Raw genomic sequence first — 17,610 nt, forward strand, 5'->3', positions numbered from 1 at the left:
TAAAAGGTATTCAAACGCACATTAAAAGCAATAAATGCTATTTCATTTTGTATAACGCTCAACTTTTCAGCTTTATGGCAAACTTCAGCAGCAGGCAAGTTTTTAAGTGGCTAACGAAAAGCAACAACAACAACAAAGACAGCAACACAACAACAACAATAACAACAACAGCACAAATACAAGAAAAACATCAACAAAATTTAACAGCGAAATTAATAAAGCGAAACTTTATTCGCAACTGCAAATCAAGTAACTAACTCGACCAAAGCATTATGGCCAAATTACTTTTTATGAGTTCATTTCCTTTTCAATACGAAAAGTCCAACCCAAAAAAAATAATAATCTATATAAAAAGAAAACAGGGAAAAAATGGAAGCAACATAAAGGAGAGAAATATATTTGGTATTTTCTACCACTCACATCAATGAATCGACGAAAGTTGAGTGCAGAGCGCAACTCGCAATTCGAAACAAAACTTGAGCCACGGCCCAAGTGGATGAGCGGATGCTGAGTGGTGGTGTGGGTTGGTCAGTGGCTCAATTGCAGAGTGGCTCAAATGGCGGTGGCTCAGCCCTTCGCCATTGCCAGCAAATTGCGGTCTCCAGGCTGTCAAGTACCTGATGATGTTTAGTTAAGCTGCTGCTGCTGCCGCTGCCTCTGCCTCTGCCACCGCCGTCGCCTGAGCGTCTGCGCTGCGTCGTCGCGACGTCGGCGGCGTCCAATGATGAAATTACAACATTAGCAAACTAATCGCAACCACTTTAGATGCCAGCAACGTTTTCTCCCATACCTCACTCTATACCTTTCACTTTCTCTCTCTCTCTCTCTCTCGCTGTCTATCTCCCTCTGGCAGTAGGTGGATAGCTATATAAATGTCTGGGCTCTCAACCAGCGCGCTGACGAATGAAAAGCAAACAAACAACCCGGCCAAAGTTTCGGAATCGTGTGTTCTAGCTCTGGTTTACAGTTGGAATCGAGAGCAACAGAGTATAGCTGCAAACGGGTATAGCCGACTAACTAATACCTGGCCTCACAAAAAGTCTTAAACTTGAGTCAACTATCAGGCAGATTCCATTACATACTTCGTCTGCTAGTCATGTGAAATGAATTCCCATTGGCAGTGCTAATATGCCCTTCGGCATGTGGCGCACAGGGTAGGAAAAGCGACGCAGCTGAAAATAAAGCAATTTCGAGAGGTGCGCGTGAGCCAAATGAAATGAAATGAAATGAAATTCATCAATAAATTTCCGCAGGATCAATGCGTATTGGTTGCCATAAATAGCCTTGAGCAGCCATTACATATTGCCATCTGCTGCTTGGGTAGATTTAGCTGCGGAAATTGTTTGTACACAGTCAACAGTAAACAGTGCAGCGGAAATGCTTTGCTTAATACATATACATACATATATATATGTATGTATATGTGTATTAGTATAAATGAAAGTATGTGCACAGCAGTTGGCTAGTTGAGCAGGCGCTCTGAGAGTAGGCCAAGTTGCGTTGCCTCTGCCTCTGCCTCTGCACGACTTGGCTTGGCGAAAACAATTCACAATCGACAAGCGTTCAAATTCAATGAATCTACACAATCTCTCAACAATTCTCATTGTGCCGCTGCTCAAGCGCGGCTCGTGAGGCAGCGCATCAAGTGCACTCTAGGGAATTCTCAAACAGGAGGCAGTAAAAACAAAACACCTCGCATAACCAAATGCTCGCGCGTCTGTGCGTGCGTCTGAGTGCCCTCGGCTCACGTAGTCAGATACTAAACGCCATTCCAATAAACATAGAAATGTGTAATCACTGCTCATCAATTGGTAGCAGGTGCACTGAAAGAAATAATCAGCACTGAATATTTGAATATCAGAATTTGAGAACAAGTGAGTGAAGCAGAAGGAAATCTAAATTTGTGGTGAGGGAAGGAGGACAGATAAGAGAGAGAAAGAGAGAGAGAAAGAAAGAGAGAGAGAGCAGAAAATTAGAGAGAGAGAGTAGGGACAAAGAATAATATTTGATCGAATATACACGATGGAGAGATTGACTGATATCTGTCTGATTGATGTCTGGCTATCTGCCAGATGGACTGCTACACACAGAAAGAGAGAGAGCGAGAGAGAACTATAAGCATTGAAGCAGTTAAAGAAAGCAACAAGAGTCAATTTAATGTAAATTGCCAAATTAACTAAACAATTCGATTGATTTGGCAATTGAGCAATTTCCTTTTCCTTTTCGTTGTCAAGACAATCCTTTCCGAGTTTTATGTGCGCCAGATGGTCTTGGCTCTTGATTAGGAGCTGATCAGCGGTAGCATGATGCTTAATTGCTGCTCACCGTCAAGTTTGGGCCATAAACATTTTAACTAGGCCCATAAACTGTCTAATAGAGGCCATCAAATCGTTTTGCATGATTTATGGCAAATTGCTGCCCACATTTTTCTTGCCATGTAGCATAAAAATGTTGTAAAACTGTATAGAGAGAAAAATGTTCTCGCATGGGGATGTAAGGTGCTGCAGTAATTGGAGGCAGTGGCACAGCAGCAGCAGGAGGAGCGGCAACGGCGGCAGCTGAGGAAACTCCCCATTGACGCTTAATCAATACCCAAATCATATCGCACAGGAACAATGATCAAGGGACAGAGGGAGAGAGTGAGAAGGGGACGAGTGGAAGGGGAACAATGCAATATAAATATTTGACGTGTGAGAACGTTCGGCTTTTATGGCTACCCAAATGGAAGAAGCCGCCTGAGGGGCAGTTGCTCGTTTCTCTCTGAGTGTGTGTGTGTGTGTGTGGCAAAGTGAGTTGTTTAGCAGGCGACATAACAATTGCAGATTTAGTGAAATTGCTTTTACCCCCGGCCCACGCCACGCCCACAGCTTGAGCAGTGCGTCGTTCGTGTCATCGTGTTCTAATCAAATGGAACTCGACGCATAATGGCGCAAATTGCGCTTTTATGTAGGCTGTCGAATGGAGCCCCTTCGCCCGCGCTCCGCAATAGCTGTGTAGTACTCTAGCTGGGTACTTTGTGCAGCGCATCTGTCAGATGGTTAAATACCCGGCTGTGCTAGGCCATCTGGAAGTGGATACCGCCCACAAATTAGCGCCCAAGCGTTGCTCGCTTCGACTTCCCAGTTCGGATCCAAATTGAAAATAAAATGTGGCACGTAGAGAGCATCGCATGCGGTTCATTGGTAATTCATTTATGCGCACATTTGCTTTGGTCCGTCCGTCTGTCTCTCTGTCTGCCAGCCAGCCAGTCACTCAGTCAGTCCGTCCGTTTGTCGGCCTTGCTGCAGGTGTTTCGCATAAGAAATGGCTGCCATCGATAGGGAGCGCCGCATTACACGTAATTTATACTTTTTTGGCAGCCACTTTGGCCCTGAGTCGCTGCTCCGGTCCCGGCCCCGCTCCCGGCAGCCCCGCCCGGTTCGGCCAGTCACCACGCACGACTTGACGTCATGATAATGTATCGAATTCATTTTCCACTTGTTTTGCTTGCCAACTTGCCACCCACACCCACACACCCATACACCTACACACAGCTACACACACCTACACCCACACACACACATGTTACCTGGAGTCCTCGCTGTGGCGCCGCCTGGCCAGCTTTTCTGGGCATTTCGCTGGTGTGTGTATATGTTGTTGTTGCTTTATTCACGTCTTTTCATGCCAACGTTTTGTTTGGCAAATATCAAAAACGCTTTCGACACATTCCACATTCATACTCAATTACCTACGTGGCAATTTTTTGCTCGGCTGCTGGAGAGGTTTCATGCCATCTGGCCGAGGCCCCAACGCAATTCGTATGCGCCGCTGCTGTTCGCTTACAGACGGCGTATTTCATTTTAAGGAGTATGTGGCAGGCTCTAAGTAGAATGGATCTAGCTGTGCATTAAATATTTATTACAGGGTATTTCGTAAGTCCATTTGCTGTGCTGCAACGCTCACACACTCGACGTGAATTGTAGAACTTTTGTTTTGTGCTTTCTGTTTGAGTTCGCCAAGCCAACGTTCAATGACTTGGCCAGGCCAAAAAGTTTGTTGCAAATATTTGACCATCGACCGCGCACAGGCAAGCACTCCATTTCCGCCCCAATCCCCACCCCCAGACAGGCGGGGAGAGAGGCAGAGGGGTGAGTGGAGCAGCCTGTGTGTTGGCTTGTTGCCGACCCGTTTGGCACGTTTGCTTTACGCTATTCGCCGAATTTCATTCCAATGCATTTATTTATTTGACTTCTTTTTGGACTTTTGCGTTGGCTGGACAAATAAAACAAGTTTTACACAAAAATATCTGCAATTTCTATGCTGCACAACAGTGTGTGAGTGAGTGTGTGCGTGTGTGTGTGCTTGTGTATAGCTGACCAACTTTAAATTATTAATATTAAAATTGCTTTTATGGAGCTTCGCACAACTCGTAAATTTAACTTTGAATAATTTGCCGTGCACGGCAATCGCAATCGCATGCAGCCAGTCGAACAATATATGCACTCGTGCCCATTGCCATAAAAATAATATGCTGCTTTGCCGGCTCACTAAATCAATCATAATCAATATTGCAATTTCTATGAATATATTGAAAAATATGGCAAACGGACGCTAATATAAATTTCACATTGATTAAGGCCGGCAGAGTATGCACTATGGCCATCAGACAGGTCTAATAACTATCATAAAAGCATTGCACACATGCATAAATGAATAACTTGTATGTAGATAGCTTGTGTGTGTGTGTGTGGAGCTTAAGATATTTTCCTTAAATACACATGTATGTTCTTACATATATGAATTGAGTGCATGCTGAGTATATAGCAAAAGATGTGAGACTGGGTGACTGCAGAGCATAGGAGCTTGGAACTTGAAATCTAAATGTGTGTATAACTAGAGTGTTCGAATAACTAAAATATTGATAATTGTCATCTACGAGTATATGGAACTGATAAAAGTTATCAATAAATGCCGTACAAAGGTTTAATTTTTTATATTCATTTTTCAGTGTTGATTTTGACTTCTTCATACCCACAGTCATCGGAGATATCTACTTCAAAGAATCCTCCATCTCACTTTTAGCTACACTTCCACCAAAACTCATTGCCCTGTTCAATCATTCTCAAGGTTCTTCAGGCTATAGTATATACTTTCTATTACCGTTATTTATATCTTCAGCTCGGCTTTGACCTTTTTAGATTGTTCGTCCGCGCAATTAAAGGGTATTCGCTTGTCAATTAGTTTCCATCGCATTTGCTTTCCTTTTTTTAGCCAGTTTTTTCTTTGCCTTTTTTGCACGCCACAAAACACAAAACACACAAATTCACTCAGCAAAATTGTCGGCTGCGTTCGCTGATTGATATATTGACCGACTGATTGATTGATTGATTGATGGTTGCGCTCTCTGCGATTAGTTGCGCTAAAAGCGTTGAATGTGCTAATTAAATTGACATTCGCCTGGTGGCGCAGAGCCCAGAGATTGCCCGCAAGCAGCTGCCCGCTATCAGTCAATTGAGTTCACCTACACAAACACACAGACACCCACACCCACACCCACACACACACACATACACCTTTGGCTGTCTAACCGTCTTGTGCCTTTTAGTTGTTTATGTATATTTCAAATGGAGTTTGTAATTCAATCGGACGCGAAAGCCAAAACAGAAACTGAAACAACAACAACAATTGTCGACATCGAGCGGAAGCTGCCGTCGCTTGTTGTCAATATTTGTTTTTGTTGCGCTTTAATTATTTTTACGCCCACCTGGGCACGCCCTTGAGCGGAAATTGCATAGTGTCGTTGCTGCAGCAGCAGCAGCAGTCCGTTTTCGTTTCATTTCATTTTTGTTTTATTTTAATTGAATTTTGAAATATGTGTTGGCCATTTTGTAGTTTTTGTTGTCGTAAATGCAATTAATTCGAGCATTTTTTGAATTGTTCCATCGAACCGTGCGCGGCGCTATTTGTTGCTGTAGCTGCAATAAATTTACCACACGTTAAGCATAAATCAAATGCATTAAGAATCAGCCGTCTGCTGCCCCGGAAATTGTTAATTAAATGAGTTGCTGTTGTTGTTGTTGCTGTTGTTGTTGCTGGTGTATTGTTGCGTGTCGCATTTTTATAGCAGCTATCAGTAGGCAGACCTAGCCTGGCCTGGCAGACCTAAATCATGTTCCAACTTTTTATTGGGCCTTTTAATCGTGGCCTAGCTAAAACGTTTTGTTAATTTGTTGCAATCAAACTGGCGCACGTGGCGTATGCGCAATTTGCATGCCGTTTTATTGATATGCCCGCACGCCATTTACTAAATATACACATACAAATGCACACACATACACACATTCAGTTGAAGCAAGCTACGGGTCGAATATGCACATGGTCAATTTCATTCAATTTATATTGGTCGAGAGAGATTTTAAAATAATTGCCCAACAAGCAAAAAGTTTTTTGTTGAAATTTCCGCAAGAGTTTTAATTGCTTTAGTCCAGTGGTCTACTGTAAATACAATTATTTTATTTTTCCATTATATATTTACGTTTTTTCACAGTTACTTAAACGTGAGCTTTTCCTTCAGCTGAAGCTGCTATCAAATATGTATAGCCATGATTCTTTAATTTGAGGCTGTTGCCTTGACTAGCTGATATATAATTGGCTTTTAAATATTGTAGTACCTCCAGCTGGAAAGCAAGCAAGCATGCCAAACTTTGCCTTCACTCATGCTTCTGTACATACATGTACATGTACATATATGTATTTAATTTATGACTGCAACTTTATCAGATTTGCTTCATTCTACATGCATGCAATTTGCGAACCGTCTGCTGCTCTGGCTGCAACTGTATTTCTCGGATGCATGCAGTTATTTTAGCTGCCTTCAGCATTTAAGTTTTTGCTTTTCACTCGACGACGACCCATGGCCATGGGGCGTATACGCAATATTATTTCATTTGATGGAATATGGCAAACGAGGGGCTTTTGCGGTAACTTTGGCCGGCCAAATACAAAAAATAATAAAAATAAAGGATTGTACAGAAAAACTTTTGTGCAAACTAATTGTTAATTGAAACAAAATCCCGTCCATTTGTGGGCGCTGCAGTTGCCAGCCATTCACTGGCTGCAGGCAAAGCAAGGCACTTGCCGTCAAACAAATGCCAACAATTAACTCTGCCAACAATAAGAGCGAAACTTAACTAAATGCTTTGGCCATGCCAGCCGCTGGCATAAATATGAATACAGAACAAGGTGGTGGTGGTGGGCGATGGTAGGTAGGGGGCGTGGTACTTACCGCTGAGCACAATCACAATCACAGCGAGCAGGAGCGGCCAGGCCATGCCGTTGCTCTCGGCCATATGGAAGGGCGGCATGGTGACAGCGGCGACAGGAACAACAACCGGAAATGCAGTAAGCCGACTCCCGGCTCCTGGCTCCTGGCCCTGGTACTCGGTCAGCAGCGAGTCGCCGTGGGCAGCGGGGGCGAGCTGGGCGAATGCCTTTGTTTTATTTTAGGTCTGCCTTTGGCTCGGTCTGGGTGTCTGACAATTTTCTATGCTGGCAGCAGCAATAACCAAGTTAGCGACGTCATCATCAACATCAGGAGCAGCTGCTGCAGCAGCAACGTCATTATTGGCGTCTGCTCACGCTCTCTATTAACTTGGCCAATTGCCAAGCCGGGGCACAAAAGGCAACTCTGTTTTGGCCCAGAAGCAGAGTCGTACGCTGTTTGCTTTTTCTATTGCCCAGCCACTGTTTTACTCGCGATGCTTGCCTGCAAATAGAGAGAGAGAACGAGAGAGTGAGAGGGATGCTGAGTGAGTGGAAGCAGCAGTTAAATTCTGTTTGTGGACTGACATGAAAGTTATTGCTGTGACAAAAATACTTAAAATGTAGGTGAATAGCAGCAGCAGCAGCAGCAGGAGGAGTGATGCGTGGGGAGTGGGAGCAGATGCACTCATTGCCACGCCTCCGCAACGCTTCCTGTTAAATGAAAAAAAAAAAATAACGAATGCCGAAATACGAAAGCGGAAATGAGAGCAAAACGATAATGGCGCACGCCGCCTGCATAATGATATAGCCAATGGCCGGTGGTGGTGCCATTGTGGCACCACTTGCTTTTTATTTTTCTATTACAGGATTTCGGGCAAGCGACTCGCGACCAGCTATGCAATTGAATTTGCCAAAAATAGTTACTTACAGTCACTTATCTGGCTGTCGCCCCTCCCATCACCCATCAATCAGGTTTGCGGCGTAATGGGCATAATTGGCAAATCCTCCCCACTTTCAGCTCTGATTATTATGCAGCATAATTACTGTGAATGTGCAGCGCGCCTGACTGCCTGATCGATTCATTCGCATTTATTGTCAAATAATGAGAGGCGGCCATATTTATAACGCATACGCCATGTGCACATTCAGCAGATACAATTTCGCCCCGCCGCCCGCAACATGGGAACATTTTCGAATTTTTTCGCATTTATCTAGTAAATTTATCCGGCACTGGCTGCCATTATTTGCCATTTGGCATGGCAGTGGGCATAATTCTAATGCACGGATATTATGTGCTCGTCGTCTGTTCATGCAAATTACACCATTCCCTCTTCCCTGCTTACCCCATCCTCCGTCTTGCCCAAGCAGTCTGTGCACTGTGCTTATTGTTAGGAAACGGAAACGGCGCAGCCAAAGGCCCCCCCAAAAAAAGGAATTTTTATTATTGTTAGCAATTGGTTTATGCTTGTATCTGTCTGTATTTGTGTGTGGGCTGTCCGTGAGTGTGGGTGCGGGCGTGGGTGTATGTGCAAGGCCTCTGCATGTGTGTGCGTGCGTGTGTGTGGGCCAGACTTTAGACTTCGGAAAGCAATTTGCCACGCACTGTCAGTGAAGTTGAACGCGATGGAACATTTCTAATTTTCAGCTACGAAAAATTTATACAATAAAAAAAAAAAAAAGGCACAGCCCAAAGGCAAAGTTAGTAAAAGAGGCAGAAGCATACGATGAACAAAAATAAAATAGCAGAAAAATAATAATAGAAGAGCAGAAAAATCAGCCATTCAGAAATTTACATAAAGCTCAACTCGCATGCATGTAATTTGTAGCAGACATAGAATTGCTTTTACTTTCAGCTCGCGCTTTTTCCCAAATTCACATTAGCAAACATTATTACATTGAGTATGTATAAATAGATTTTGACTAACTTTTTCATAGTTTTACTTTAATATAAAATGAACATTTTTATTTAAATTACACATTATTAAGCAGAGTGCGCATATGTCATGTATTTATTTCAGCACAAGTAAGCGTGAAGCTGTTGATGGGTATCCCAGAAGAACGTGGCGTATACTTAATCTGTTCTGAGCTCAAAGTGCATTTGGCGTGCCTCTTAGCCATTTGGTTGTCTGACATTTTTGCTTCTTTTATAATTATTCAAAAGCAGGCAACACCAACACCAACGTCAGCAACAACAGCAACAACAACAACATGAGCAACAACAAGAAAATTTATATAACATTATAAAGCAATTTGCAGTAAATCACCAAAGTGCGGCGCGCGTGTTTATAAATCACAAGCAGCTCTGTTAGTCGCAACCCGTGCGGATTCCCTGCGCCCAACCCGCCCCCCGATTGCCAAGTAACGCCCACAGCCCAGTCCGGGCCTCTGCATGCTTTGGTTTGAAGCAGTTGGCAGACCAAAAATCGAAATGAATAATTAATATGTCGCGCCTGCGGACGACCCGGACAGAGACGGACGGAGACGCGGCTCCACATGCTATGGCAGCCAAGGGCAGCATCAAAAATGAAAACCAACCAAAATCCAAAAAAAAAAAAAAACGTTGGCAATTTGCTGGTTTGCAGTAATGTAAACAAAACAGCGCCAAAATCCAAAAGAGAGAAAAGAAAAACAAAGCCAGCGCTCATGTGAGGCCCCAACGGCGTCAACTGAGCCAGGCCAGCCAGGCCCAAGCTAGCATCCAGCATCCCATCCAGAGGCCCTGCCGGCTGCCAAGTGTAGGCAAAAAAAGGCTCGACGAGATTGACAAATTTGCTAGAGCGACAGCAAATGAAAACCGGAGACGACGGCAACGGCAACGGCGGCGGCTGGATGAATTTTTCATTTATGACAATGTTTACGTAATTTGACAGCCAAAACAATTTTCGTACTCTATTTGCTGTGGCGCACGCTGATCTTCCGCATGGGCGTACGCAAATGGACTGCCATTTATTGTTCTAGCCCAGCAGCAGAGCATGGCACACACTTTTGCCCAATCAACCAAAGCATCCAGTTGGTTCTGCCTAATCAAATGTGTGTGTTTCCCTTTCCCTCTATCTCCCTCGCATTTGTGTGTGTGTGTGTGTGTGTGTGTGTGTGTGTGTTGCCTTTCAGCCATTTTAAATGGCCAACGATTTGCTTGAATGTCGTGACATAAAAGTGCAATCTATAGTCCATTTAGTGGCCAGAGGATTAGCAGACTTAGCCAGCAGGACTAAGTAGCCACAGCTAGTTGCAACAAGCCGTTCATTGTGTTCAATTTAAATTGCTTTGCCACGTTTAAGCTGAAGAAAAACTGCCTGCTGAATGGCAGCTTAAGTGTCTAGCCAAAGGCAACAGAGAAAGAGAGAGAAATACAGAGAGAGAGGGAGGCTTATTCACGCAATTCAATTTGTTAGACATTTGAGCAGCTAAGCATAGACGAGACAGCTTTGCTACAGTCTGAAAAAACTGAAGTAATTATGAACCTTACTAACTGAGCTTAGCACATTCTATTTCAGGGCATGACAACTCCTACTCCACTGTCCAAATTCCTTTTGCTCTCACAATTAGGCCACAGTATTCATGACCCCCAAGCCAGCTAGATTGATGGACAGATTCCCGTTAAGCCATTCACTCATCAAGGCTATGGCCCATTTCAATGCTTTGATCCCATAACTTTTTGGGCGTCGTTTGTCAAACTTTATGTTAATTTGGCCAAATTGAGCGCTGTTGGTAATTGAAAGGCAGCTAGAACAATAATCGTGACAATGATCCGGCTGACCTTGACATCGAATCATTAGTCAAACCATTGCAGCCAAACGACAAACAAGCGGAATTGAAACATGAGCATAGAGAGAGAGAGAGAGAGGGAGGGAGTGGCGGAGTGCGAGTGGAATGAAAATAGATTCTAGTTTGTAGGAGAGAAAATTATTGTTTTGCTCAATTTGGAGGCGCTTTGTTTGGAGTCTGTCGCTTCACGGCATATTAAACCACATGAATAAATTACAATTGCAAATAGGCAATGTCCTACACTTCCTTCCCATTGACATTGCCACACTGTGCACTAACCGCAAATGGGGCGTGGCCAGTGGGCCGGTTCGGTTGGTTGGTCTGTCGCTCTGTCGGTCGGTCGGTCGGTCGGTCGGCTGGTCTCTTGGTTGGCCGATTTCTTGTTGTTAACTGTGGAGTCGGTTTGTTGGTCTATATAACGTCTAATTTGCAATTTTGTTTAATTGTTTGTGGCTTTGGATTCTGACATAATTCGATGTTTGCTGCTGTTGGTGGGTGTTGTGATCTGGCCACGCCCACCGCGCCTCTCTGACTCACTTGCTTTTCGGCATTCCGTGCAGACAGAAGTTGTTTTTGTTGTAATTGCTGTAGCTGTTTGTGTTTTGCGTTATTTGCGGTTTTAGTTCGGGTCAACATCAATGAGCATTGGCACGCACCCACACACACACACACACACACGCACTCACGCAGAGCCACAGCGCCCATTGGGTTCTCGTTCGGTTAGTGGTTTCCGCTCGAGCGACGTCAGCTCTTTAACTCACCCCAGTTGGCGCAGCTCCCCCGCTGGCCAGCCGCGTGCCTTGCCTAAATTATAATAAAAGGTTTCATTGCGGCCAGCTCAAAATATGAGCCAGCTCGCTGCTGTGCTATTCTTCGCTTTGCCCTGCTTTGCTTTGCTTTCACCAATTAAATGAATGCCAGCGAGTAGACAAAGGCCCAACGGCTCGACTGCCAGCTGCCCCCAACCACCTACCACCACCCACCGCCAATCAATTGGTATTTCGGGCGGGTAGACGCACGCTCTGTCCGGCTGTCACAATAGTTGTTCTTTGCCGTGCGCTGCAAAGTATGCAGCGACTTTTTGGCCGACTCTGAAAGCCACTCAAGCGCAACGTCAATGGCATTGTCAACGTGCTTGACAGCCCTCGGGCACTCCACAAATTAGCTGTACGATTGCCTTGCACTTAGTACACTTCCTTTTCTCTCTGTGTATACTTTTCAAAATTGGCTTTCACACGCCATTAGCATTTAATTGCAACTGCAGCTGCAACTGCTGCAACTGCTGCTGCTGTCGCGGTTGCCTGCTGTTGCCATGTTGACCTTGTTAACAAGCGCATTTGGCTTAAACAGCGCACACAGCACGACTTTAACAAAGCTGCTGCGCCACCAGGGGGAGGCAGCAGCACGGGGCGTAGTCATTTGAGAAATCAAATATTATTCTTATTACTGCAATTTAAACTACGCGCATTTACTGAAAGCTGGGCGCGTGCCATTCCAGCCATTCGAGCCATTCTAGCCATTCGATAAGCGAACGTTCAACTGAAATTTACCAATTAAATTTGCCCCTTTTTCCACAGATGGCGCTTAAGTGGGGTCCCGAAAATAAACTCATATATAAACTGTGAATTTACATATAAACGAGTTAAAGTGCTCACTGAATGCCTTCTAAATGTCTGTCGACATTCAACTGATGGATGTATATATATATATATATATATATATATATATAAATGTATATATGTGCTGACAATTGAATTGGAAAAGGCGTCGTCCCTTCAGCCACTTCAATTGAAAATTGTGTGCGTGGCTTAAGGAAAATGTTGCCACAGAAAGCAGTACACAATCAAATTCCGATGCCGGCGAAACGCATTCGGCATAGAGAAGCCCTGAATAGGAACAGGAACGGGAATAGAAATAGCTGAAGGAATACGAATCGGTATTGGAATCATTGTAGCGACGTTTTTAGTGATTGTTAGATGACGATGCCTCAATATCTCCATCACCATCTCCATCGACTTCGCTATCGTTGATTCGTGTCCCAATCCCATTCCCAGTGCCGCAAAGCCCAGCGCTTGTTGCCATTGATGTTTTGCTGTGCACTCGAGTGTGTTTTCTTTGGTAATGGAATTTATTAATATTTCATTGTGTGGCAAGCGAATCCAGGGGGGGGGCTGCCGAGGGGCGCCTCTAGGAGACGCCGTGCAAGCGACAAGTGTATTTGAGATTGCTGCTGCGAGGAATGTCAACAATTGCCGCAGGCATTTTCTATTTCGATTGAAACCACCAACCAACTCATTCAGCATATTTTATTTGCGAAATTCAATTAGAAACTAAACAATTGACTTAAAGTGCGGATCACTTAATTGATATTTAATTGATAGGTTCGCCAGATTTGGGGAATTGAAATTAAATTAAGTGCCAAGGAAACATTATTTTAAATTGTGGTTTAAGGCCAGCAATAAAAGCGAAAACTTTCAGAGTTTCAGTTAGACAGACTAGCAAATACTCTGCAATGACATCACTTTACGCTTGTTATTGAACTTAATTTAGAGAGTATCTGTATTTCAACATCAAATTGACATTCATTTGCAATTAGTGCAAATCCAAATTGAATGCTTAAAATACCAAAATTATCGTTTTAGCCAAGACTTAAATTATTTGCCAAATATTTTACGCCTGATTTGCTTTAACTGCAAAATTGTGAATTGCATTAATAACTGCCAAATGGATGCTGAGTGGTTTTTGCTCAAAATTAAGCTCAGATTGTTATTGTTGTTGTTGTTGTTGTTGTTGTTGATGATGCTGTTGATGCTGCTGCCAGCCAGCATGAATGCATTATTCATATGGGTGCCGTTTTTGGCCAAAAACTTTCGGCAGCAACGAATTCTTGTTGACCAACAAAGCGCATAATGCAAGTTTTGCCGAATGGAGGAGATGCGGAAGGCCGTTGCGAAAAGCTCCATAATCATTTCAAATTCCACAACAAACAGCAAAAATCAAATTTGAGAACTTGTAAGAAATATCGTACACGACATGCTCCACAGTGCACTAGCTCTTGGCAACTCTCCCTCCCGCTCCCTCTCTCTCTCTCTCTCTCTCTCGTTCTCTCGTTCTCTCGTTCTCTAATCTGTAGGAAAGTTTGCTGGCATGGCCAACAGAATGGAATACGAATTTCTGGTGCAAAGCACAAAAAACCGATGTAGCAACTGAATATGAAGCATGGTATGAAGATGCCCTGGTGGCAGAACATGAGGAACGTGGCGGCGCATGGAGAGCTGAGAGGCGAAGGCGAGAGAAAAAAGCACTTGTGATTTCAGAAATCAGAGCTGGCTGGTCGTGGGTGTGCGGCTGGCGTCTTGCTTAGACCGCCCGCTGCTCGAACAATATGAAAATAATAAAAACAGTTTCATAAATCAAGAACATGATAACGAAAAACTCTGCATAAAACTTGCGCAAGGCTAAAGTCGAACACTGAAAAATGCAAGAGACGTAAGGAATGCCTCCAGCCTGCTCCCGATGCAATTCCTCCCCTTGCTCGTGGTGCTCCTCCTTCTCCTGGTCCCCAGTCACCGCGCTTAGCACAAAACAAAATCGAAAGTTAAGCTCATGCAAAGACGGAAATCAACTCGAACAACAGGAACTGTCTACACATCCCAAGATCCTTCAATGCCTCGCGTGGAAAATGCACAAAAATAAGTTGAATTTCTGTCGAGCTGACATCAGCACGTGCTCCACATACAATGCTACTACAAAGGTGGGCCGAGGAGCATAGCTGGAACTACATGTATGTTGCTGCGTATAATAATTAAATTAAAGACCATCAATAAAATCCATCTATGATTTATCCAATATCGTATGCAGCGCGAATAGCAAGCGCAGCTTACTCATTCAGCTCTCTAACGATTTCGCTTGCCATTGTTGTCGATGGACTGCACAGTCCCGATGCATTATCATGTCTTTTGCCAGCCACGCCCCCTCGCCGACAAGCGCCCGCAATGCAATTTCGCGCCAACAAACTGCAATCGTCTGTCGATCTATCAACGAGCCGTAGCGCAACTGTTTATTTATCTGGCGTGGCGCTAGCTGACTGCCTGACTGCCTGACTGACTGACTGACTGACTGGCTGGCCAGCGGATCCAGCTGTGCAGTGAGATAGTGATTTGTTGTCCTGCCTGAGCTGACTGTGCATACAAAATTACTGACAAGGACGTCGACGGCGCGGCCAGTTAATGTGAAAAATGTGCGCAGAAAGTGGCGTGCATGCATAGATTTCCATTGGCATGGGGCTGGGGCAGGAGTTGGCCATTTCTGCGTCTGCTCCGGAATTCGTTTGCACCCAATCGCATATGCCCCATTGATTTACTTCCCAACGGACGTGGGGCGTGGCACACTGAATGGGCTGGGCTGGGCTGGTCTGCGCTTGACGTTGGCAAAACAAATCAACGCTGGCTGCCTGACTTTAAGCCGACGCAAAGCCGCTCAGTAATGCAATTAAGCCAACGCCTCGAAAAGCCGCTGCCCTGTAATAGAGACAAATGGGGTGTATAGACGCTGGACTTGCTAAGCTGCAGCTGTTAACAGTTTTAATCTGTGCTTTTTTTCTCTATTCACTGATTGAAAGACTCTCCCACCACAGCCGTTGTCATCTCACTCAGACTCCATCTGGGCATCGATTAGCTCTAGTTTCGTGTGTGGCCAGCCTCTGGCCAAATATTTGCACAGCCTCCGTTTACGGGCAATCAGCAGCAGAAGTTAATGCAACAATTGCCCAGCCTCGAGCGCTGTTCATTTGCCTGGGCGACTGGCGAGACTGTTAATGGAGCACATTAGACACAAAATGCGAGCCCATTTATAAGAGCCAGCACCAGTAAGGTAAACACACACACACTCGCTTACACACACACCCACAAATCTCTGGCCGTATGTTGGGCTCATAAATGCGCAATTTATGGATAATAATTGGCAATAAGCGGCACACAGCTGTCGTCGAGACGCCCGGGCACATTTGCACAGCTAGGCATAATCAAATATGCTGCTTCTTCCAAGAAGGCAAGGAAGGACATGCCCAACGAGTTGTGTATTTGCCGACTCGGCTTTAATTTGCAGCCTAAGTGGCCTGGCCGTAGCCCGCCTCCGGCAACACCATCTAGACTGCAAAAGCTGCTGCAACAGCCAGGCTACGTCTAAACTTCGAAAAGAGATGATCTGCCTAATGGCAGCAGCGAGAGGAAAACTCTCTGAAAGCTGTTGCCTAATTTATTGTTGCTTCAATTTGTATTAAATTGCAAATTGGACACTTTGCAAATCGTTCCATGAAATTTCACACTGATTGCCAGAGCAGGCGAGTGTTTGCTTACTTGACAAACGGCCTCTGCATGTACATACATATATCCTATTCCAGTGGGTTTTTGATGAATGGCCCACAATTAACTCATTTTTCACTTCATATCAAAAGTTGTTGCCTACTTTTCAGCGCTAGGAATTCTGAGTTGCGCAAGTCAGAAAATCATTTTCAACTCCTGTTAACACGCTTCAATTAGGCAGAAGGAGGAGAATCAATGTTATTATTAAATTTTTAACCATTTACAAATGGTCGTCGACCGCAACCGCAGCCAGCGCAGCGCAGCGTCTTTGTTGTGTATGCGTGTGTGTGTGTGTGTGTGTGTGGGTGTGAGAGCGATTGCTGGCAGCGCTTTAAATGCAATTTAAAACGGCGGAAAGCCGCAAATTTCCGCCATTCATACAAAATTAAACGCAAATACAACGCGCTGCAAAAGCTTTTCTCCACTCAGACTAAGTAAATAGCATCATTGAGTAACTGCACGCATATCCTTGTATATCCGAGTGTATGTCTGTGAGTGTGAGCGGGCCGCAAGGAAATTAATTTCCGACAGAAGTCACACAGAATACCATCGAGCCGCGACCGAGGCGCCAGCTCGCGGCAGTGATAATTAAGCTCAGTCACACGGCGACAGACATTGAGCTGGGCCCACTCGCAGGACACTCATGCGGGCTGACCGCACACAAACACTTGCCTGCCCGCTGGCTGCCTGGCTGCCTGGCTGGTTGGCTGGCTGCCTGGCTGTGTTTGCCTTGAAGACGGCCGACACGTTGAAAAAGGATGTCAGCCAGTGGCCCAGTTGCGAAAAAGGCCACTCGCACCCAGGACACGGCTGTCGGCAGCCAGGACAACATTGGCTGCGACCGTGGCTCTGACTTGGGCGCAGCTATCATCGAGCCGCTGCTTCGACTGCTGCGGCTGCTGCGATAAATTTGAGGCCAATGTCGCTGTGCGACATAAATCAGGCAAAAGATTTATGGCGTATCGCGTAACTTGGCGGCGATAAGGAGCAGAGCCAGAACTTGGGCTGCCGGTAGTGCAGCGCTGCAAATGATAAACTGAACCGACTTTTAATATACCCAAGCCAAATGAGTTTCTGCTCCAGATTGTGCCGAATTCAAGCTGCGTGCCATGCCGCACGCACACGCTAATCAACCCTTTTCAGGGCCGGCTGGCACGGGTATCGGAGGCTGAAGATAGCACAAAGCTAACGAGGGCCGGGGCGGAGCAGGGCTGACCACATCCGAATGTCGCCTCGC

At 45.0% G+C, this 17,610-nt stretch overlaps 1 protein-coding gene across 2 annotated transcripts in view; it reads right to left on the reverse strand.

Annotated features, from left to right (window-relative positions):
• The window catches only part of LOC6581835 (junctional adhesion molecule A), a 92,184-nt gene that overhangs the window by 55,492 nt on the left and 19,082 nt on the right, over positions 1-17,610 (reverse strand). For both annotated transcript variants that reach the window (XM_002007521.4, XM_032730875.2), the window contains exon 2: positions 7,265-7,744. In XM_002007521.4, coding sequence (XP_002007557.2) covers positions 7,265-7,343 — 79 coding nt within the window. In that variant the 5' untranslated portion in view covers positions 7,344-7,744. The remainder of the gene's footprint in view (positions 1-7,264; positions 7,745-17,610) is intronic.

This window comes from Drosophila mojavensis, unplaced genomic scaffold, assembly GCF_018153725.1.
Source record: "Drosophila mojavensis isolate 15081-1352.22 unplaced genomic scaffold, ASM1815372v1 contig_74, whole genome shotgun sequence".
Classification (NCBI taxonomy): domain Eukaryota; kingdom Metazoa; phylum Arthropoda; class Insecta; order Diptera; family Drosophilidae; genus Drosophila; species Drosophila mojavensis.